The following is a 21,732-nucleotide window of genomic DNA, read 5'->3' as shown; positions in this document are numbered from 1 at the left end:
CCTGACGCAGATGCAGGTGGGTAAACTGAGGCACGGCATCTCTCTGCCGGACCAAACTTGGCTGTGAATGTTGTGCTGGGAGCTCGGCTCTGGCTGCTCCCCCCACCCTCTCGGGGCCGGCAAAGCCCCTGGGTTCCTTCAGCCCTCGGACGGTGCCTCCACCCACCTCAGCCTCGCAGCAAAAGGGCTTTTGCATCACAAAGCCTCTGCTGGCTACCGGGACCCCCGCCCGTGGCCCCCTCCCCGTCCAGCTGAAGCTGCCAAATACAAGGAATAACCATTCCAAGGGCATTCCCATGCCATGGCGGGGGCTGTGGTGGGGAGACCCCCCCATCCTCTGGCGGGGTCCGGGGCAGCCAGCGCCAGCTGCTCCCCCACTTCTGCTGCATTGGGTTAACACCGTGCCCGGGCTCAGCATCCTCCTCTCGTGCGGGGTTTGCCAGCTGCCAGGAGGGAGGGACGGGGAGGGACGAGGCGCCTGCCAACACGGTAATATCTCTTTTTTTTTTTTCCCTTCTTAATTAGGGGAAGGAATAAATATAAAAGGAGGAGGGAAAAAGGGAAGGGAGAAAAAAAAAAAAAAGAAGAAGAGTGGAGGACACGGACACACACACAGAAGCCTCTTTTCTCGGTGCCTGCACTTATGCCTGGTGCAGCTCCTTCCCAGCCGTCCTGCCAACCTGCTGCCGCCCGCTGCCCGCGCTGCCCCGGAGGAGCCGCAGCTCAGCCCCACGCCGGGACCCCGGGCCAGGGGACCCCCCGCCCGCGCTGCCGTTCCCCCCGCCGCACAGAGGGGCCCCCGCCGCGGGGCTGCCGCCACGCACGGAGCAAGGTGGGGTGCGGGGAGCGAGTGGGGCCGGCGGCGCCCCGGGCGCTGCGGTGTCCCCGGGGCGCTGCCGTACTGCGCTTTTCATTCCAATATCGCGTTTCACCTCCGCACGGGCAGAAAGTGAGACGAGACCTGAGCCGGCGTGGGGATGCCGAGAGGTTTCCCGGTGCTTTTCCCCGCGGGATGCAGGCGCGGGGGGCACAGGGCGTCCTCCTGCCCTGCAGCGGGGGATGCTCGGGGCTGCGGGACCCCTCGGTGCCGCTTCGGGGAGGTTTGTCCTTGTCACCGACCCTCCCGAGCGCAGCATCGCGCTGCAAGTTTTTTTTTCAAAGGGAGCAGCTTGTAGCGGCTCCGCAGCGCCGGAGGCAGAGCGGGGGCTGGGGGGGCTCTTGCGAAGTTGGAAGGAGAAAGGACTTCGGTGCTGCCCGGCTGCTGTAGCCTGGAGCCCAGCCCGTCCCGCAGCCCCTCCGGCAGCGCGGCTCGAAGGTGTTGGGCAGAAGGGGCACTTCCCGGGCTGCTCCAGCAGCTGCTCCCACAGGACCCTCGTTTTGGGACAGGGGTCAGGGATCCAGGATGGGTCTGGTGTGTTCCGTGAGTCCTCCCCGTGTGTCCTGCAGAGTCTCTGGCTGGGTCCTTGTCCCAAGGAGGCTGCAGTCAGGGTAGCAATGGAAAGGGAAACTGAGGCACGGAGCCAGACAGGGATCCGGCTCGCCCCACTCCTGCCCGGCCGTGTCGCTGCTCCCCGTGGGGGTGGGCTGGGTTCAGGGGCAAAGCTGCCGGGTCCCGGGGGGCTGGGGCCGAGCCCAAGGTTTGGGATGGCTGTAGGGCACCGCCGGGTCTCCCTGTCCTCCCTCGGCTCTCTCAGCTCTGTCCCCACCCTCTGCTGGTTTCCCAGTGGGGGCGGCAGGAGGGACCAGGGGGAAAATTTTCAGGATTTTCACGGCTTTTTCCAATCAAGCAGCCCCGGTGTGAACCCCAGATCCACCGTGGGGTGTCCCGGGGAGAGGGAATTTTACTGCAGTCCCCTTCCCCTCCCGCAGCCGGAGCATTTCGTCCCCAGGATGAAGGGGCTGCCCTTGAGCAGCTCTGCCAGGGGCCGCTGCTCCTGTCACGCCGACTTCTCCTATCTCGGCCCAACCCAGAACCTGTTGCTCTTCCTTTTGGCCGCCCGGGGGGTGGGAGAAACCTCCCTCTGCCCCAGCCTGGAGCCTTTTCCAACTTCTGGGCTCAGGCATGGCAGGGAGAGGGTGAGCAGGATATTTTAGGGCTGCTTTTCAGGGAGTGTTTTTAGACTGGGGAAACTGGGAGATGGGGAGGTTTTGTGCTGGGAGCGGGGAGATGCAGATTTGCTGGTGAGCGGCAGCGGGGCTGGGTTCCACCCCTGCCGGAATCTGGGACCCCCATGCTCCACCTCTCACTACCGTCCCACCTCGTGCCTCAGTTTCCCCACCTGAGCCCCAGAGCCGGGGGAGGCGGGGATGGGTGTGCAAACCTTCACGTGTGCGTGTGACACACTTACCCAGGGGTACACGTGCTCGTGTGTCCCTGGCGGCTCCTGCGGGGTCTGCTCCCACCCCCACCCCTCTGTGCGGGACTGAATCTCCCTCCTCTTCCTGTGCTCTCCCGGACCCCCGTGCAACAAGGAGCCCCTTTCTCCCTGTTGGGGGGGGGGGGCGAGGGGTTCTGGCAGCTGGAGGGACCCGAGGGACCCCCCTTCTCCCCACCTGCTTCCGGCCTTTTAAGCTCTGCCAGCAGCCGCTGCCAAGAAGCTGCCGGGCGCTCCCCGCGCATCCCTGAGCTGGCGTGTCCCTGGCACGGCCCCACTCCGGGGACCCCTCCGATGGTCGCACCCCACCCGCCCGCGGGGGTGGGGACGGGTCCTGGACGCAGCGGCAGTTTGCAGCTCCGGGGGGGACGGCCACGGCTCAGCCACGTGCGAACGGTGGCCGCGGCCGGGGCTGCGGCTCCGTCGCCGTCCGGGGCGGCAGCGGCGTGTCCGGAGCCCTTTGCTGGTGGGGATGGGGCTGGAGCGGGGCCAGGCTGTGCCGGCGGCTGCTGACTCATTCTGCAGCTGAGCATCCCTGGAAAGCCACCGCTCTGCTCCCCCCTCCTCCAGCTCGCTGCGGGCTGCCAGGGCACCTTGGGAGCCGCGATGAGCAACCATCACGTGGAGGGGACAAGGGGCCGCGGAGAAGAAAACCCCTCTCCGGAGATGAAAAGGGACACCCCCCCGGCCAGCCACTCGCAGCATCTCCTGCATCGAGCCCTGGAGCAGGTGCTGCAGCCCCAGATCCTGCAGGTCCTGTGTTCAAGGAGCCAGATCTGAAAGCAGGGCCGAGCTCCGGGGAGAAAGAAAGATCATTCCTGTCCCAAAATAGACTTCAGCTCCATTTTCCACCTGGTTTCCCACAGAAATGGAGGTTAGCAGGCCCTGCCACGTGCGTGCGTGCCTGTTTGTCTGTCTGATCCTGGCAGCTCCTGAGCTCTGAGGTCTCTGGGACCATTGAGCCTCACAAGTTGCTGCCATTATACCCATTCAACATTTTTTGGCTGCCCTTCCCTAGTCCTGCTCCCAGCTTTTCCCTCATGACGTGTGGGTCAAAAGATTTTCCATTTGTGGAAAACAGGAAAAAAACCCAACGCAAAAATCCAACCCCAAACCCCAAACTTGATGTCTGAGCATCTCTTGTCATCATGGGACTCCAGGACTTCGGGACATCCCCCATGGGCAGGGTAAAACTGGGTTTAACCCTTTCCACATCCCATTCCCAGTGCCAGCACACTGGTCCAGTCAGGGATGGGCATAGGAGGGGATGAGACACTCCAGCTTGCCCAATTCCTGTGGAGTTTTATCACTTGGATTTCCTCCCCAGGGCTTCAGGGCTGCTGTCCGCGCCACCATGGCGCCTTGGGGACGGGAAGAAAAGGTGCCTGTGACAAAAGCCTTCCTCGCTTGGCTGCCCGGGGGGTGGCACCAGCCCCCGTGCTGGAGCCTGGCCACGGCTGCCACGCAGGAGGGTTTTGTCCCTTGGTCCAGAACCATGGGGCTGCATTCAAAATATCCGTCCGGAGCACGGAAAGCCCCTGGCTTGGCCCTGGCACCACTGGCAAGGTCCTGGGCAATCAAGCTTTGGCTGCTCCTGCTGAGCTCCTGCTGGGAAGGGGACGTTTGTGGTCTGCACAGGATGGTCGATGCCCATGGCGTGTGGTGCCAGGGGCTTCAAGTTCACAGAGTTTGGTGTTAGGAGCTGTGCACGGACAGGGCCCTGTGCTATGGGCTGTACACCCATGGCGCGTGGTGCCAGGGAATGCACCTGGTGTGTGCTGCCAGGGCTGTGTGTCCATGGTGCCAGGGGCTGTGCATCCGTGGTGTGTCATGCCAGAGGCTGTATGTTCATGGTGTGTGGTGCCAGGGTTTTTTGTCCATGGCTCCAGGGGCTGCGTGTTCATGGTGTGGCGTGCCAGGGAATGTACATCACTGGCGTGTGGTGCCAGGGTTGTGTGTCCGTGGTTCCAGGGGCTGTGTGTCCATGGTAATTGGTGCTGGGGTGTGCATGCACAGTGTTTGGTGCCCAGGGCTGTATTCACACCCCCTCCCCAGAGCAGTGGTCTCCTGGGCACACTCTGGGAACACTGCTTGAGGAGGGATGCAGGTGACCAGGACAGCCTCCTGTCAGGCTGTTCCTGGTGGCCAGTGACTGGACATGGAGCTGCCTAAGCTGCTTCTGTGGCTGCTGGAATCAATACGGCGCAAAGAGCTCATAAATTACAAAGCTGCTGCGAGCCTCAGGGTGCGCTGTTCCCAGGGAATGGCACAATGCATCCCTGGCACGGGAGGCTGAGGATCCTCGAGCCCCACAAGGAGCCTCTGCAGAGGGGTGAGGGGGTATTGGAGCAGTGCATCCAGCAGGGACATCTCCCCACATTCCCAGCATCAGCGTCCTCTCTGGATGGCTGCAAGAGCAGCAAGGGCAGCCGGAGCCCCCCTGGGACATGCCCGTCACCCCCTGTGCTGCTTCCCGGAGAGGGCTGGTGATGGTGGTGCTGCCCACTGGGCTCTCCTTTCAGCGCTGGTCCCCAGCCCACCGGTGAGAGCCCTTTGTGCCAGGCAGCCTGAGAGAGGCCTGGGACATAATGGCTGCTTTGGTCAGCCTCGGTTTTCCCAGCCCGCGCGCGGGGAGCCTCCAGCGTGAGCTGAATGGCAAAGAAGCCGTCCTGCTCCTTCCCTCCCCCTCTGCCCCGTGCTTTGTGTGCTCTGGGCTGTCCCCCCGGCAGCCCGCTGACCTCAGCTCCCTCCGTGGCCGCCCCCGGCAGCGCACACGTGCACAAGTGCACGCACACGCGTGTGCACACCCGTGCCAAAACGTGCGTGCAGCAGCGCGAGCACCCATGTGTGCCCTGCTGGCTCCCTCGCCTCCCTCACCACCTCTTTCCTGACCAAACAGCCACTGTTCAAACCCTTCCTGAGGTTTCTCACGGTGGCACCGTGGGCACATGGCCCTGGTGCTGGCATCGCCTCCCTGGCCACTGCAGCCGGTGCTTGGGCTCAGGCCGTCTCTGCTGTCCGGGCCAGGCTGGACTCTGCTGTCCCCAGGGGACCCAGCTCCCAGGGGAGGTCAGAGGGGCTGGATGGCACCCAGTGGCTCCCAGCCAATGGTCCTGGTTGCTCATGTTGTCTTCTACCTCCTGTGAACCAGGGCACATTTCCTCCCCTCTCCTCTCCACTGTCCAAGGGTCCAGGTTACTCTGCGGCCGTGCCAGAGCTGACCTCTCCCTCTGTGCCCCAATGCTGTGTGCATCACCCCATCCCCACACACATGGGCTGAGGGATCTCCCCAGACACTCCCCCTGATGCAGGGATGGGGTATTTTTGATGCTTTTATGGATTCTAAGCACAGCTGGTGGTTTTTGCTCCCCCCTTGCAGGGCAGAGCATGGCCCCAGCCCTCCCGCTGCTGCTGCTGCTCTGGGTGTTTGTCCCCACAGCGGTCCCGGAGGTGTTTGGCCCCGGAGATGGCACAGGTAACTCGGCACCATCGCCCACATTTGTGTAACTCCCTGCCCCGTTGCTGCCCTGCCGTGAGGGTCTCGGGGGGGCCCCACACCAGTCCTGCTCATGGCTCCTCTCTTCTCCCACCCAGAGGACCTCAAGGCTCTGCAGGTCTCCATCCCACGCCACCCAGCCCTCGACGCTGTGCTGGCAGGCGACATCACCATCCCCTGCCTCATCACCTACCTTGGCCCCCAGCCCACCGCTGCCACGGGCGGCCGCCGGGCGGTCCTGGGAACCCCCCGGGTCAAGTGGACCTTCATCTCTGAGGGCAGGGAGGTGGAGATCTTGGTAGCTCGGGGCGACAGGGTGAAAGTGAGCGAGGACTATCGGCTGCGCGCCTCCCTGCCCATCTTTCACCAGCGCTACACCAACGCCTCCCTGCTGCTCACCGAGCTGCGCCCCAACGACTCGGGCATCTACCGCTGTGACGTGCAGCACGGCATCGAGGACGGCCATGACATCCTCCATGTCAAAGTCAAAGGTACTTCAAGGTGGGGAGTGGTGGGATTTGGGGGGGGTCGGGGCCCTCTCCTGGCTCAGCAAATGCCCCCCTGGGTGCATCTGCACCCACGTGGGTGGGGGCTGCTGTGAAGCCCCTTGCCCATGCCCGTGTCTGCCCCCAGGGGTGGTGTTCCACTACCGGGAGGGCTCCATGCGCTACGCCTACACCTTTGCCGAGGCGCAGGAAGCTTGTGCCCGGATCGGCGCCAGCATCGCCACCCCCGAGCAGCTCTATGCTGCCTACCTGGGTGGCTACGAGCAGTGTGACGCCGGCTGGATCGCCGACCAGACCGTCAGGTGGGCACCACAGCTGCCCGGGCCTTGCACCCATGGCCTCACCCCATCATTCCCTCGCCAGTCACCAGCCCTTCCCTGTGCTTTCTTGCCCCAGGTACCCCATCCAGACACCCCGCGAGGCCTGTTACGGAGACATGAACGGCTTCCCCGGGGTGAGGAACTACGGAGTGGTGGACCCGGAGGACATGTACGATGTGTACTGCTACGCTGAAGACCTCCCAGGTGCCCGTGGTGCTGCCAGCCATCTTTTGCCCTCCTCTGCCTTTGCTCCCACACTAACTCGCCCCTGTAACCCGTTGTAAAACCAAGTGTAAAAGCTGCCCTGCACTGCAGGTGCTGTCTCTCGGGTGCGGGGACTTGCTGTGCTGCTTCCTAAAGCATTCCTGGTTCAGTCTGGTGGGGTGTGGTGCTCTCTCCCTTGCAGCAGGCAGTGCTCGGGCTGGGGTGTGCCCACAGCCGTCTGCCCCAGAGCAGCAGCATGCTGTGTGTGATGGTTTGGGGTTTGTGGGGTTTGTGCTCATGCCGTGCTTTGCATGTGATGCAGGGCTGCAGATCCTGCCTGGCTGCGTGTGCATGGGGGTGGCTGGTCACTCCTTTGGGTCCTGATGGGGCTCCCCAGCGGTGGTGGCAGCTGCTGTGGGGTCGGTTGGGTGGTGCCAGGCAGGTGACAGGGATGAGGGACACGTCCCTTGTGTGCAGGGGATGATGCGCTGGGACAGGGAGAGCAGTGCAGTCGTGGGGGCTGATCCGTGCCGTGCCTTAGGGCAGCGGCCTCCAGCCCTCCTCAGCCCCACCACAGAGCTTGCAGTTCTCCTTAGAAATGTCCCACACATGGATTGCACCGTGCAGGGCGCGGACCTGCTCCTCTGCAGGCCCGTTCACGGGCGCTTCAAAGTCTCAGGTCCGTTTGCAAGGGCAGGAATCCCACGTGGCGTGAGAGCTCCAGCCGTGCCTGCGCTGTGGCTGTGCAGGGAGGCAGGAAGGCAGGCAGGGATGCAGGCAGGGATGCAGGCAGGGAAGCAGGGAAGCAGCCAGGAAGGAAAGCAGACAGGGAAGCAGGCAGGAAGGAGGGAGGAAGGCAGGCAGGGAAGGAGGCAGGAAGGCAGGCCTCCTCCAGCCCCTGGTGTGCCACCACACACCAGAGTCTCCCTCTCCACGCCAGCTCCTGGGGTCATGCAGAGAGCGGAGGAGGTGAGGGGGCTCCCGCAGCCCGTGCCGCACTCCCCAGCTCTGACGCTCGTCTCCTTCCTCTCTTCGCAGGGGAGATCTTTTTGGAGACGGCCCCAGACAGGTTCACGCTGGAGGAGGCGGCGCAGCGCTGCCGGGCGCTGGGCGCGGAGCTGGCGAGCCCGGGGCAGCTCTACGCAGCCTGGAACGCGGGGCTGGACGCCTGCAGCCCCGGCTGGCTGGCCGACGGCAGCGTCCGCTACCCCATCGTCACCCCCCGGGAGCGCTGCGGTGGGGCTCTGCCGGGCGTCAAAACCATCTTCCTCTTCCGCAACCAGACGGGATTCCCCGATGCCCAGAGCAGATACGATGCGTACTGCTTCCGAGGTAAAGAGGGGCACCGCTGGCCCGCAGATGCTCCCAGGCAGGGACCAGTGGGAGGCCTCGGGAAGCCTCCGGACAGGGGTGCGTGTGCCCGGCGGGTGCGCTGGGTGCAGCAGAGCCGGGGTGTCCTGTGGGGCCGGGGTTGTGGTGGGATCCCTGCGTGCTCTCTGTGCCGGGTGCTGCGCTGTCGGGGCAGAGCGGGGGTGGGTGTTTGGTTCCGTCTCAGCCTGCTGTGGTGGGATAGGGGTGCCTTGCATGCCAATACACCGTGCCAGGGGAGGGATAACCTGCATGGTCCTGACACTGCATGCTGATACCTCTCGATAGAGGACGGATGCTCTGCGTAGTCTCAACAGTGCATGCTGACACTTTGTGGCAGAGTAGGGACCCCCTGCATGTATGTCCTCAGTACTTCGTGCCACTTTATTGTGACAGAACAGGGATGTCCTGCATGGCACCGTCGGTCTGCATGAGCTCTGTGGGCACGGCTCCGAGAGGGTTCATCCCCCAGGGCTGCTGGCCTGGGAGGCACTCCTGGGTCCCTGGGGCTGTGGGATGCAGCCTGCCAGGCTGGTTTGGGGCGATATCTCCTGCGGTGGGCAGGAAGGAGACCTGTGGGCAGCGGCATGGCACTGCCTGCGAGCGATGAGGAAGGACAGAGGCTGGCAGAGATAACGGGCACGGAAGGCAGAAGGGCTGTCCCTCCACTCCTCCTGCCTGATCCCACATCTCCGTGTATCCGCTCAGGGCCATGGGGGCTCACGGTATGGGGATGCCGTGCATCTCTGTGCCTCAGTTTTGCCATCTCTCAGCAGGGAAAGACATGGCTTAGGCAGGATGGACCCGTCCCATGATTCCACAACCCCTGTAACCCACTAACTCCCCGTGCACGTCTGCCCTCCCCCCCGGGAGTAGAGAAGGATCCCCACAGGGAGGGGAATGCAGGGTTTAGGGTCTGGCCCCATCCTGTGCTGCCGAGCCCCACAGCTCCTACTGGGGCTGTTGGCTCTGCCAGCGCCTGGGAGGGCCTGATCCTCCCCTGTGCTGACCCTGTCTAGAGGGAGAAGGGGAGACTGAGGAGAGCTGGGTCCCTACTGGGGTGCCAAGGCTCCAGACCTGCTCTGGGGTGAGGTCATCTCTGCTTGCCATGGAGCCAGGACAGGGCAGTAATATCCCACTTTCTTTCTGCCCACAGAAGGGACAAACTCTTTCCCTGAGGCTGCAGGAAAATACCAAGCCCAAGAGCCCGAGGAGAATCTCCTCCAGGAGATTGTCACAGTGGCAGAAAAGCTGGAGGAGCTGCAGCTGCCCAGAGCGCAAGTGGAGATTGAGTCGCGAGGGGCTATTTACGCCGTCCCTTTCTTTGAGGACGCTGAGCTGGAAAAGCCGAGCCAGTCCCCTGAAGACGCACTGGGGCCAGGGGCCCGGCACCCCCCGCTAGCTACCTCCGTGTCCTCAGGTCACCCCACCTCTGCCTCCCTTTTCCCCACAGCCCTGGCTGTCCCTGAGGCAGGTGTCCCCCTAGGCTGCGGTGTGAAGCTGGGGAGCCCATCCCCTGCAGAGGAGAATGGGGGGACAGGGACAGTGGGGCAGGGACTGTCCCACACCCGTGGCTCAAGCAGCTGCTGTGGTGCTGCCAGGGCTGGGACACACAGAGCAGCCACAGGATGGAGGCACCAGGATTGCAAGGAGAGGTCAGAGGCACCTGAGGGTGCCCGGGTCACCCAGCTGTCCCCATCCTTCCCGTGGAGGCGGCACCCATGGCCGGGGCACCAGTGTAGGGCTGTGCAGTGGCACGGGGACATCCGCGTGTCCCTCGGCTGGAGTCCAGTGGACAGGGTCTGTGCTGGACCATGGTTTAGCAGCGCAAGGAACTGGAGAAGGGAGCTGGCAGCTGGAGGGACACGAGGCGAGGTGCAGCGGTGAGGGGCTGAGCATGGCCCCCACCACAGGAAAGCCGGGGCTGGGCTTGGCAGTGGCCGGGCCAGAGCTCAGTCAGCCGTGCCGGTTCAGAGGGGACAGTGTCACACGGGCTCGGGGCCACTTCCATCTCCCCACGCACCTTTGTGCGAGCAAGACTGGCAGTGCTGGCAGGCGATGCCGGTGCCCGCAGCCCCGCGCTCCGGCTGCCTCCCGGCGCCGGCCCCTCACTGCCTTTCTGCCTTGCCCTTTGCAGAGGAGGAGCAGGGAGCAGCGCCGGGCGGGGGCCCTGGCAGCACATCGGCGGAGAGCCCGGGCGGAGGGCGAGACCCCAGCCAGCCCCTGGAGCCAGAGGGACCCACCGGTGCCCCAGCAGGTGACACGGAGCCTCCTGAGGGCTTTCCTCGGCCGCCCAGCCCCGTCGCCCCCACACAGCGCCCCGACCGCCCGCGGGACGCCTTGGGGCGGCCGGCCCACGCTGCCAGCCCTGGGGCACCTGGGCACCGTATGACATCGCCAACCAGTGCCGCTTCTGCCACCTCGACAGAGAGCCGAGAACCTGGCGGGACCCCCCGCCGCGGTCACAAGTCCGGCGGGGCGAGCACCCCCGTTCCTGCCGCCGAAGACGCCGAGCTCTCCGGAGACGTGGTGGAAAGCCCCGCGGCGTCCCCGCTGCCTCCCGCGCCCTCGCAGACGCAGGAGGAGGGGGAGGAGCAGTCGGGAGCCGTGTGGCTCCCCTCGCCTGGGGTCCCGGGGGACGGCAGCACTGTCCCCGCGGTGACACCGTGGCACGCAGAGCTGCCTGGCAGCAGCAGCGCACCGGCCCCGGGAGGAGAGGAGGCTGCGCCGCCACCGCCGGGCGCTGACCGCGGGATGCCTGCTGCAGCTTCCGAGGAGGAGGAGGAGGAGGAGGAAGAGCAACCTGCTCCCTCCATTGCAACCGTGGAGGGTTTCCTTGCAGCCGTTCCTGGAGAACCAGGTGGGACCCTCAGGGATGGCCTCACCTCTCCCCGTACTGACAGTTCTGGGGTGGTCCTGACGGGGACCCCATTGGGGGACCCAGCCCCCAGCACGGCTGTGCCCCTGCCCGCCCTGCCCACCGAGCGGGCCAGCGTCGGGGCGGGTGCCTGCTCGGCCCAGGGTCCCTGCCGTGCCACCCTTGCCCTCGGTGCAGCCCTCCTGGCTGCTCTCTGGCACTAGAGATAGCCAACACCTTTCCTTCACGCTGTGCTTCCCTCTGTCTGTCCGTCTGTCCATCTCTCCTCTTTCTCTCTCTCTCCTCCTCAGCTGGGTAAGGGAAGGTTATAGGTCTGGAGAAGCACATATTTGTCAAACAAATTGGTCTGATCTCTGCATGCACTTAAATCTTTTCTACTTCTGTGAAGTGTTTTAATGACTGTTTCCATGAAAAAGCCCAATAAGCAAAAGGTGGCCCCAGCCCCTGCTCTGACTAACCGTGGTACTAATAAAGGGAATTAAAGGCTTTGTAGAACAAGCATCTCGGCGAGCTCTTCCCTTCGTCCTTGCGCCTGCTGCCCATGCGCCTCTCCCACTGACGAACTAATCCCCCGATCCCGGCCCTGCGAGTCCCCGGGAATGGGGTGGATGGGACCCCTGTGAGGTCTGGGAGGGGTATGGCTGCTTTGCACCCTCCATGTGGCCCCCCTGGGACTGACTGTTCCTGCACCGCCCCGGGAGGAGGGATGAGAGCTGGATGCTGCATGGCATGAGCAGGGAGAGAGACATGGGGGACACTGATGGGTCATGGGGTGCAGAACCCCACCAAGACCACCCTGCCTTGTGCAGCTCCCAGTGGCCGAGCACCCTGAAATCGCTGCAGTCCCCTGTGGACTATGTCCCCCACCCCCTGAGCCCCAGTCCCCCCACATGGGGGCTGAGATGGGTGAGCAGTGGGAACACGACCTGCTGTGGGTGGGTGTCACCCACCAGCCCCACCCTCTGGCCCCCCCACTGGGATGATCCCAGCTCTGATTCCTGTCCTGCAGCCAAGCCCCTGCCACCTCTGCCCCATCCCACTCCCTGCAAGGGCAGCTGCAGCAGAGGGGACCATGTGGGGCCCCCCTGGTCTGGCAGAGCCCTGCCCAGTCCCGTGGCACGGAGGGGGCTCTGTGGAAAGTGGCCAGAGCCCGCGGGGTGGCTGCCTTTGCCCTGGCAAGGACAGATGCTCAGGAAGAGCCAGCCGTGTGACATTAGGGCCCTCCATCACTCATCCTGTTCCATGCCTCGGTCTGCTGGGGATGAGCTGTACATCCCGAGTCAGCCACTGGCACCTCGCGGGGAGGTGACGCTCCCTGGGCATGGGTGAGGGTGGCACCGAGCCGAGGGCCATAAAATGGGGCATCATTAGGCTGGAGAGGGTCAAGGACTCTGAGTCTCCACTCGGCCGGCGCTGGCAGCAGCCCTTCATCACGCTCTGGAGCTGGGCTGGGAGCACACGATGTGCTCTGGGTGCATCAATGACTGTGACGGGCTCGTGGGGCTGTGTGGGGCGGGGAAGGTGCCGGCTGAGTTATCAGCCCTGTCCAGGCTGGAGGTGACACCAGAGGGACGGGCGTGCACTCACCTTGCTGCCAGGCCGAGAACATGTGGCTGGAAGTGCCAGGAGGTTTATCTTACCGTCTGCATGTTCCCCTCCCAAAACACAATGACTGCGTCACTCCAGGGCCCCGGGCAGAGGGAGCGGGCCAGGGGCTGGTGTGGCAACGGGCCCAGTGATAGGAGATGAGAGCATCCAGCTGTCATCTCTGTGCCCTAAGGGGAGGCCAAAGGCCCAGGTCTGGCCAGCTCTGGGCCGGGGTTGCTGAGCTGTTCACACGCAGTGGTGGAAGGGCAGTGTGGGATGGCTCTGGGCACATCACGGTGCGCCTGAGTCCTTCACCTGCCCCAGAGCTGGTGGCCTCAGGAGCCAGCTCAGAGACCTGGCTGCTGTGGGACACTGCAGGGATGAGGCTCTGGCACTGCGGGGCACTGAGGAGTCCCCGAGCTCTGCGGTGAGGACGGCTGCGTGTGCCTTGCAGGTGGCTGTGTCCCCAACCCCTGCCTGAACGGAGGGACCTGTGTGGAGGATGGCGCCCACCTCACCTGCTTGTGCCTGCCTGGCTACGGAGGCAGCAACTGTGAAAGACGTGAGTCCCCTGGGTCCCACCGTGGCCACACTGGATCATCCCCACGCAGCTCCTGCTGCTGTCTCGGCTGCAGAACCAGCGGCCCAGGAGACAGAAATGTGGGGAAATCAGGAGCTTGGGGTGAGTTGGGCTCCATCACCCTGACCCTCTCCTCTCTCCCTCCTTGCTCCCCGCCGTGGCTCAGCACTGCGGAGGTGCAGCCCCGGCTGGGACAGCTTCCAGGGAGCCTGCTACAAGCACTTCCCCACTCGGAGGAGCTGGGAGGATGCGGAGACCCAGTGCAGGCACTACGGGGGGCACCTGGCCACCATCCTGACCCCCGAAGAGCAGGACTTCATCAATGGTACGTGACAATGACCCAGACCCTGCTGCATCCCTCCACCTCTGCCCAGGGACCCTCAGTGCTGGGCTGCGAGTTTTAAACAAGTAGCAAAGAGCCAGGGTAGAGCCCAGGCCTGGTGCATGGGTGGGTGGACACATGGATAGAGAGGTGAGAATATGGAGAGGGACACGGAGAGGCATGGCAGCAGACAGGCTCAGTCCTGGGCTGCTCACAACAAGACAGACATTGAGGGGCTGGAGTGTGACCGGAGAAGGGAACAGAGCTGGGGAAAGGGGCAGGAGCACCAGGAGAGGCTGAGAGAGCTGGGGGGGCTCAGCCTGGAGAAAAGGAGGCTCAGGGGGACCTTCTCCCTCTCTACAACTCCCTGATAGGAGGGTGGAGTCAGGTAGGGGCCAGGCTCTGCTCCCAGGGAACAAGGGACAGAACCAGAGGAAATGGCCTCAAGTTGCACCAGGGGAGGTTTAGGTTGGATATTGGGAAAATTCCTTCATGGAAATGGTGGCACAGGCTGCCCAGGGGAGTCCCCATTGCTGGAGGGATTTCAAAGACTTGTGGATGTGGCACCTGGGGACAGTGGTGCCCTTGGCTGTGGGGGAATGGTTGGACTTGACGACCTGGCAAGGCCTTTTCCAACAAAATTCCATGATCCAGTGATGGGCAGACAGACCAGCAGAGGGTTGGAAGTGTGCAAGTAAATTTGAAGGCAAAGCCATAACCTGCCTGAAATCAGCCTTGGGGGGGGGGGGGGGGGAAGGCAGGGGGAGGCAGAGCAGGGGACAAGTGGTGTGGGAATGGGACAGAGAGCGAAGAGGCCTGAAGGGACATGAGGGTGAAGGAGGAAGGGGCAGTGAGAGACCTCACAGGGAGCTGCAGAGACACGTAGGGACAGGCAGGGAACCACAGGGACTGGCTGGGCCAGAAAAGGGACTGGTAGAGCCAGGTGGGGACTGATGCAGACAGGTGGGGACTTGCAGGGACAGGCGGGGACTGGCAAAGACCTACAGAAGCAGGTGGGGACCGGCAGAGCCAGGTGTGGACAGGCAGGGACTGGCGCAGACATGTGGGGACCTGCAGGGCCAGTTTGGGACCTGCAGGGACAGGTGGGGACCGGCAGAGCCAGGTGCGGACCTGCAGGGACAGGTGGGGACGTGCAGGGACCTGCAGGGACAGGGGGAGCCTACAGGGATCTGCAGGGACAGGCGAGAACCGGCAGGGCCAGGTGGGGGCCGGGGGGACAGGCGGGGACCTGCAGGGACAGCTCGGGACCTGCAGGGAGGGGAGGAGACCGGCAGAGCCAGGTGAGGACCTGCGGGGACAGGCGGGGACCTGCGGGGACCTGCGGGGACCTGCGGGGACAGGCGGGGACAGGCGGGACAGGCGGGACAGGCGGGTCCCGGGGCTCTGCCGCCCTCTCCCGGCCAGCCCCGTCCCGCCTCCCTCGGGGATGAGGGGTAAAAGGGTCCCCCCATGTCCCTTTCGGGGCTCCCCTTGTCCCCAAACCTCCCAGCACCTTCCCGCTGAAGGGCGAGAGTCACCCCCACATCCCACTCACCCCCAGACCGCAAATCTCCCCGAATTCAGCCTCCAGCACCCTTTCAGACTCCCCCGACAGGTGGTGCTGGGGCACCTGGATGTGTCCCCGCCCCAACACACCCGCTGTCCCCCAGACCAGTACAGGGAGTACCAGTGGATCGGCCTGAACGACCGGACCATCGAGGGGGATTTCCAGTGGTCTGATGGGAGCCCCCTGGTAAGTGGGGCTGCCAACCCCTGTGTGCCCCCGCCGGGGGAACCGCCCCGCCCGGCACCTCCTTACCCTCCTCCAGCCCCGGGGTCCAGCCCCGGGGCCGGGCTTTGATGCTCTCAAACCAGAGTCGCTTGCCTCACCTGGGCTGAGCATCCCCAGGGGAGCCAGACCTTGGGATTTGGGGTCCCGCGGCCATGCCAAGGGGCATGGAGGTGGGACCTCATTCCCGACGGGGATGTCACAGCCAGGAGGCTGCAGATGGGCGTGTGCTGGCGCAGCAACCCCCCCCCACACTGAAGGGGTGTGCTGGGATGCCCCGTGCATCCCGTCCCGCCTGTCCCCCCAGCTCTACGAGAACTGGCACCCCGGGCAGCCCGACAGCTACTTCCTCTCCGGGGAGAACTGCGTGGTCATCGTGTGGCACGATGGGGGCCAGTGGAGTGACGTGCCCTGCAACTACCACCTCTCCTACACCTGCAAAATGGGGCTGGGTAAGCTGTGCCCAGGCTGGGGGGCTGGGGCTGCACCCCCCACCGCCCCAAAGAGGGGCTTCCCCACCACCTCCACAGCAGGGAGACGAGTCCTGTGCGTGGGACCCTCAGCCCGTTTGGGCATTTTCGGGGCTGGGGGGGCCCGCCGTGGCTGACCGCAATGAGCCGCCCCCCCCTTGCAGTGCAGTGCGGGCCCCCCCCCGCCCTCAGCAACGCCCGAGCCTTTGGCAAACCAAAGCAGCGCTACGAGATCGGCTCCACCGCTCGCTACCAGTGCCGGCTCGGCTTCGCCCCGCGCCGCTCGCCCGTCATCCGCTGCCGCGAGGACGGCACGTGGGAGCCACCCCAGCTGGCCTGTCGCCCTGGTGAGTGACGGGCTCCCCCCGACCCCCCCAGCACCTGCGCACGGCGCTTTCCCTTCACCTGGGATTTCTTGTCTCCCCCCAGGCCTGGCTCAGCCCCCCAACCACTGAGTGAGTCCCTGGGGCAGCAGCCAGCACCTCTGCAGGCCCTGGAGCTGGTGTGGATGGGGACGGCACTGGGACCCCGGCACGGACCCCGACGTGGCACGAAACCTCACTGTTGGGTGTCTGCCCCCTTGTTTGTTTTATATCTGTACAAAGAAATCCTAATAATTAAAGACCCCCTCAAAAGGAACCGACAGTGGCCCAAAATGCAGCACAACAGGAGTTCTGTTCCCAGAGTCACAACAGAGTTGAAATCAAGGGGGGCACCACGGGCAGGGGATGGCAGGGATGTGCCAGCATCACCTCCAGCCATCTTCTCCCACCTCTACCCTGAGGGTCCTCATCCTGTGACACCCTGGTGGGGGTCGACATGGGGACATCCAAGCTCTGCTGCAGCTCAGCACCCATCCTGAGGTGTGGGGGGGCTTCTGCACTTCCCTGGAAAGGCAGAAGTTGCTGCCGCAGGCTTGGAGTGGGCGCGTCGCTCAAACCCCCTCTCTGTGCTTCTGTGGGTATTAAAACCAGTAAACAGGTGGCACAGAGTGGTGACTGGTTATTTGGGGGGACCTGGCACAGGGATGGGACTGGCAGGGCTGCACAGTTGGAGCGTGGCAGCACTGGAGAGCCTGGGCACACAGATGTCCCCAGGAGCCACCGAAGCAGGGAGACACAACCCAGAGTGCCCCCACATCCCAGCAGCACCGGGCACTGGCCAGGGCTTGGGTTGGGACACTGCTCCCAGCAAATACATGGGGCTGGGCCAGCACATCACCAGTGCCAGGGCACCTCCCCATGCTGTGATTCCCCCTGCACTGTGCCAGGTCCACGGCTTTTTATAGCTCTCCTGGGCTGTACTGAACAGCAACATCCGTAAAACCCCAAAGTGAAGTGGCTGGAACGCAGATAACCCCCGGACAGGGCGCCGGGGATGGAAAGTCCCTGTCAAATTCCCCTCGTGGAGAGGCCAGATGGTCCCAGGGGAAGGAGCCAGGCATGCCTTTGCCATAGAGTTTTGCTGTTGCTTTATTAATTGAGACGGCGCCACACCATTAGTCACACTCGTTAATGCCCAGCCCGAGTCCTGTGCACTTGCACCAGCCAGAGCAACCAGCCAGAGCGACCAGCCAGAGCAACCAGCCAGAGTCCTCATGGCTGTGGGGAGCAAGGATGGGGCGAGGGATTCACCGGGGGTGGGGAATGGGCAGCCTGTGCTGTCTGCTGGGGGCTGGATCAGACCCCCCTTCCTGGTCCAGCAGTGGCTCTGGCTTCTCCAGTAAGTCCCAAACACCCCACAAGCCTCACAGCAGGTTTGGACACGGGCACCTGCTCCATCAGGGGATGCACCAAGCACCCAAATCCAGCTCTATCACTTTACCAGAGGGTGCCTGAACCACCCCAAATCGCTGGGAGACCTCCCCCTCCTACCCTGCCTCAAGCTCTCTGCCTGGGTGATGAGGGCTGGTGTCCCACCGCTGACAGCGCACCTCTCCTCCCAGTGTTCTTACTTCCCCACGAAGCAGTAGGTGCCGTAGGTCCTCATCTCCTTGCTGGGGAAGCCGAAGCTGCGGACGCCGGGGTCGGGCAGGCCCCCGCAGCGCTCGCGGGGGATGGTGATGGGGTACCGGACGCTGCCGTCCGCCAGCCACCCCCCGTCACAGCGATCCAGCTGTGAGAACTTCCAGGCGGAGTAGAGCTGTCCCACTTTGGCAATGGCAGCCCCGTGGTTGCGACACGCCTGCCCGGCCTCTTTGAAGTTCAGGTGGCCCCGGATGAAGTAGACCTGGCCTGGGGATGGGGGAGGACACCGAAGGTGAGCACCTCCCCTGCAAACAACCCCAGCCCTGTTGCAAATCCGGGTGGGCAGCAGGGCTTGGTGACGCTGTGACAAGGACAGGGGACCGCAGCACTACCTTGAAGAGCAGAGGTAAAGCAGAAAGCATCAAATCGGTCCTTCTGCTTGTCCCTGGCGCCATAGGTCCGGACACCAGGCAGGAGGAGGCGGCCACCACACGGCTCCCGCGAGTTGATGATGGGGTAGTGGACGGTCCCGTCAAGGATCCAGCCGGCGTTGCACCAGTCCAGACCCTCTGTCCAGGCTGTGGGGGGAGAGGCAGCTCAGCACCGGCACTTCCCTCCTCCCCATACCCTGGTGTGGTTTTGGGCTGAAGAGGAAATTTTTTTGAATGCTTCACCTCTGTACAGCTGCTGGTAGGTGGCAAGGCGGGAGTCCTGCTGCTCGCAGGCTCGCTTGGCTTCGTGGTAGTTGAATTTGTAGCGTCCATTGCTGGGCTGGTAAGGGAAGACGACTCCTGGAGGGACAGGGACAGGGTGAGGGCGATGCTCTCCCCGAGGAGGCTTTGCCTTAAGATCCCTAGGGGTTCAGTGCTGAATTTAAGGCTGGAGAACAGGGCGGTGCAATGGGGGACACAGCTGGAGGCAGAGAGCCACGCACCTCCAGTGGGGCTGAGGCTCCCCCTCCTGCCGCCTCCCCCAGGGACGTAGCCCAACCTCACCCTCAAGGTGCAGCGTGAGTGAGACGCTCTCATCCTCCAGCCCATTGACGAGCTGGCAGCGGTACCGCCCCTCGTCCTCCAGCGCCACATCGGTGATGGTGAGCGAGGCGTCGAAGCGGTGGCTGTGCCGCAGACGCACCCGCGGGCTCAGCGGCCCGTAGTTCTTGTGGTACAGCCCGTTGGTGATGATGATGATGTTCTCCCGGTAGTTGGCCGGCTCCACCTTGCTCCACTTCACGCGGTAGTTGCGGGGCAGGGCGCGCAGGACGCAGGGCAGGGTGGCCGTGGCACCGCGCCGCGTGTGCACCGTAGGGTGGAGGGGCTCCAGCAGGTACTGCAGGCGCAGCGGGGCTGCAGCCCCCCGGGCAGCCTCAGCACCGATTGCCACCATCCCCCCAACACCTCCCCGAGCATCCCTCAACCCTCACCAGCGTCTGATGGTTTCCATCACTCATCCTGGCTCCTCTTCGTCTCTCCTGCACCTTCAGGAGGCACAGCTCAGCCCCTGCCCTGGCTGGACCCGCCCAGCATCACCTCCCCCCTCCAGCACTGACCCCAAACAGCAGTGCCCCGTCCTCCCTGCAGGCCCTGCTCCCTGCACGGGCTCCACATCCTGCCCCCCAGGCCCTGATCCTTACCCAGGCTCCCTGTCCTCCCGCCAGGCCCTGCTCCCTACCTGGGGTCCCGGTTGGCCGCTGGAAGATGCTGGACGCTGGGGGTGCTGGCAGGAGCCAGAGGCAGCCGAACAGGAGCAGCCTGTGCATCCTTAGAGCCGGGGGCAGGACGGTGCCTGGGGGGAGTGCAGGGGTTGGGCACATGCAGTGGGACACACCCCACCCTTGGTGGGGCCCGGAGGATGTGGCCCTGCTCCGTGGTGGCTCTCTGACATTTACTGTGCAGAGGGGACAGCCGCTTGCAGGACACCGACCCCACAGACTGTGCCAACCCTCCTTCCTGGCACACCCCCAGTCTCTTACCGTCCCCAGACACGTCCTTCGGGGAGCCGCTGTTCCCATCCAAAGCCCCCAGCCCACGTGCTGCCCCAGCTCCTGCTGCTTCCCGTCTCCGTCATCAACACCCCATGGTGGGGCCGAGGGCTCTGGGAAGGCCGGAGCTGCGCCACGAGGCTCCTGGGAAGAGGTGACACAGGGACACAGGGACACGGGAGGTGGCGAGCAGGTGGTCCCAGCCAGCCCCTTCCCTGTCACCGTCCTGGGGCGGGCGGTGTCCTGGCAGCCCCGTGGCCCCACGGGCCCTTGATGCCCGCTCCCATGGTGCCAACCGTGCCCTCGCTCCCTGCCCTGTCACTGTCTCTTCCCACTTTCTTCTCTTTTTTTTTTTCCCTCCAACACCTCCCCGAGGAGCGCACAGGGAGGAGGAAGCACAATTTCCCATTGTGAGTGTCTTTCTCTTTATTGTTCTGCTCGGCAAAACACAGTGTGCCCGGCTAACAAACATCCCTTTATCTGCAGGCCACGGCGTTGGGAATTCAGGGAAAACGACAGTTCTGCATCGGGCTCCAGCAGCCTCTTGGGCTGGTAAAGCCTCCCCTCGGCGTTGGCCCCCAGGGCTGGGACGCTGCTCTCTGATCCCACAGACATCAGCGCAAGGGTTAATTTTATTCTCCTCTCCCTGTCCGGGTTGAAGTTCCCATCCCTCGAGGCTCTGGAGGGTTGTGCAAGGGGGGTGTCCCACCACTGGAGTCCCACTGAATTTACCCGGCCCTCTGAAAAGGCATCAGAGAGACTTCCCCATAATCACCTCGGGCCGGGATGCTGCCGGGAGCAAAACACAGGCACACAATGGGGCTGTGTTCTGGGCTCCCGCAACGTCTCCCTCCCCCAGGATCCATCTGGGAGGGCGGAGGAAGCTCTTCTCGAAGGAAGCACAAGACAAGCAGCGACTGTCCCCAGCACCATCCTGGCCCCACCATGGCACGCACAGCACAGCCAGCAGCCTCCCCCGGGGAGAGAGGCACCAGGGCGCACGTTCGGTCCCCAGGCCCTCATCCCCCACCTGCTGCCCACTGCTCCCAGCCTCTTTTCAAGGAGGGGCATCAATTCTGATGCCAGCAGGCTGAACTGGAAGCCTTCTTCCAGCTCAGAATGCTCAGAGCTTTGGCTCATTTTAATGAGCAAGCAGTGCCCATAGCTTTGCTCTCCCCGGGCAGCGGGAGGTTAAACCGCAGCAGCAGCGCTGCAAGCTCCTCCCTGGCAGCTCCCCGCCGTTATCTGCTGCGTCCATGGCTCTGCAGAGTGTCTGTCATCTCCCTCCCTCACACTTCCTGTGCCCACGGCTGCAGGAGCAGATCCTCTTCTCCCCCAGCAGCAGCTCCGGGCTGGAGGATGCTGATTGCCAGCTCTGCGGTACCACAAACGAGCTGAGTGTTTCTCACCTTTTTCCCAAGTGAAGGCAGCAGCTACAGTCCTTAGCCCTCACAAAACCACAGCCTGAAGCAGAACACTTGCAGGGGCTCCCATAAGTGACTCATCCCCCCTCCCCATCCCGATGGCATCGGGGCATGACCCCAGCCCACCACTGCTTATCTGAGTTCAGAATTTGGCCCAGTGCTGTGGAAAGGAGTCACCCAAGTCACTTCCCAAACACACACTGTGTTACTGCTCTGCTCCTTGTCTCTTCTCCTCCCTTTTTGGGATCTGCACCCACTCTTGGTGCAATACAAACACCTCTGCAGAAGCAGAGGCAGCCAAAGAAAAGCGAAGGAACCCCTCGTGCTCAGCTCCCCCAGCTCCTGGCGTGGGCTCTGTCAGGAGCCCGACTCTGCTCCTTGCTCTTGTTTTTCAAGGCTCAGATTCTCCTTCTCCCTTCACAGGCCCACAGGAAACCTCATCCCCAAAGCCCCCTGAACACTCAT

The 21,732-nt window shown here is 63.9% G+C and overlaps 2 protein-coding genes across 6 annotated transcripts; one reads left to right on the top strand and one right to left on the bottom strand.

Annotated features, from left to right (window-relative positions):
• The first annotated feature begins 281 nt into the window (after nt 1-281).
• Nucleotides 282-16,879, top strand: BCAN (brevican). 5 transcript variants are annotated; one of them, XM_032093577.1, is made up of 15 exons: nt 282-489; nt 5,755-5,850; nt 5,970-6,362; nt 6,505-6,679; nt 6,774-6,901; nt 7,940-8,233; nt 9,426-9,689; nt 10,407-10,526; nt 10,698-11,129; nt 13,189-13,296; nt 13,481-13,639; nt 15,307-15,389; nt 15,733-15,877; nt 16,060-16,242; nt 16,325-16,879. In XM_032093577.1, the coding sequence occupies exons 1-15, from the start codon at nt 297-299 to the stop codon at nt 16,348-16,350; spliced, it is 2,799 nt and encodes a 932-aa protein (XP_031949468.1). In that variant the 5' UTR covers nt 282-296; the 3' UTR covers nt 16,351-16,879. The 5 variants fall into 5 exon arrangements, with proteins under 5 accessions (XP_031949468.1, XP_031949471.1, XP_031949470.1 ...); XM_032093580.1 differs by lacking the exon at nt 7,940-8,233; XM_032093579.1 differs by lacking the exon at nt 9,426-9,689.
• Nucleotides 16,880-17,349: 470 nt separating this feature from the next.
• HAPLN2 (hyaluronan and proteoglycan link protein 2) lies at nt 17,350-20,185 on the bottom strand. Its single transcript, XM_032093692.1, has 6 exons — nt 19,835-20,185; nt 19,534-19,647; nt 18,858-19,208; nt 18,537-18,653; nt 18,255-18,440; nt 17,350-18,129 (listed from the first exon to the last, which is right to left on the bottom strand). Exons 2-6 carry the CDS (start codon nt 19,619-19,621, stop codon nt 17,846-17,848), a joined length of 1,026 nt encoding a protein of 341 aa, XP_031949583.1. The 5' UTR covers nt 19,622-19,647; nt 19,835-20,185; the 3' UTR covers nt 17,350-17,845.
• Between the last annotated feature and the right edge of the window lie 1,547 nt (nt 20,186-21,732).

The sequence above is a fragment of the Corvus moneduloides genome, chromosome 29, assembly GCF_009650955.1.
Source record: "Corvus moneduloides isolate bCorMon1 chromosome 29, bCorMon1.pri, whole genome shotgun sequence".
Taxonomy (NCBI): Eukaryota; Metazoa; Chordata; class Aves; order Passeriformes; family Corvidae; genus Corvus; species Corvus moneduloides.
The sequence above is the reverse complement of the archived record's forward strand: the minus strand, read 5'-3'. Positions and strand labels throughout refer to the sequence as shown.

Coding starts and splice junctions, on each gene's coding strand:
- BCAN (XM_032093576.1), top strand. CDS start 297: ATGCCATGGCGGGGGCTGTGGTGGGGAGACCCCCCCATCCTCTGGCGG. Junction 8,234..9,425: donor CGATGCGTACTGCTTCCGAG/GTAAAGAGGGGC, acceptor TTCTGCCCACAG/AAGGGACAAACTCTTTCCCT. Junction 16,243..16,324: donor CCAGCTGGCCTGTCGCCCTG/GTGAGTGACGGG, acceptor GTCTCCCCCCAG/GCCTGGCTCAGCCCCCCAAC.
- HAPLN2 (XM_032093692.1), bottom strand. CDS start 19,621: ATGCACAGGCTGCTCCTGTTCGGCTGCCTCTGGCTCCTGCCAGCACCC. Junction 19,209..19,533: donor GCGGCCAACCGGGACCCCAG/GTAGGGAGCAGG, acceptor GGGGGGCTGCAG/CCCCGCTGCGCCTGCAGTAC. Junction 18,654..18,857: donor ACTCACGCTGCACCTTGAGG/GTGAGGTTGGGC, acceptor CTGTCCCTCCAG/GAGTCGTCTTCCCTTACCAG.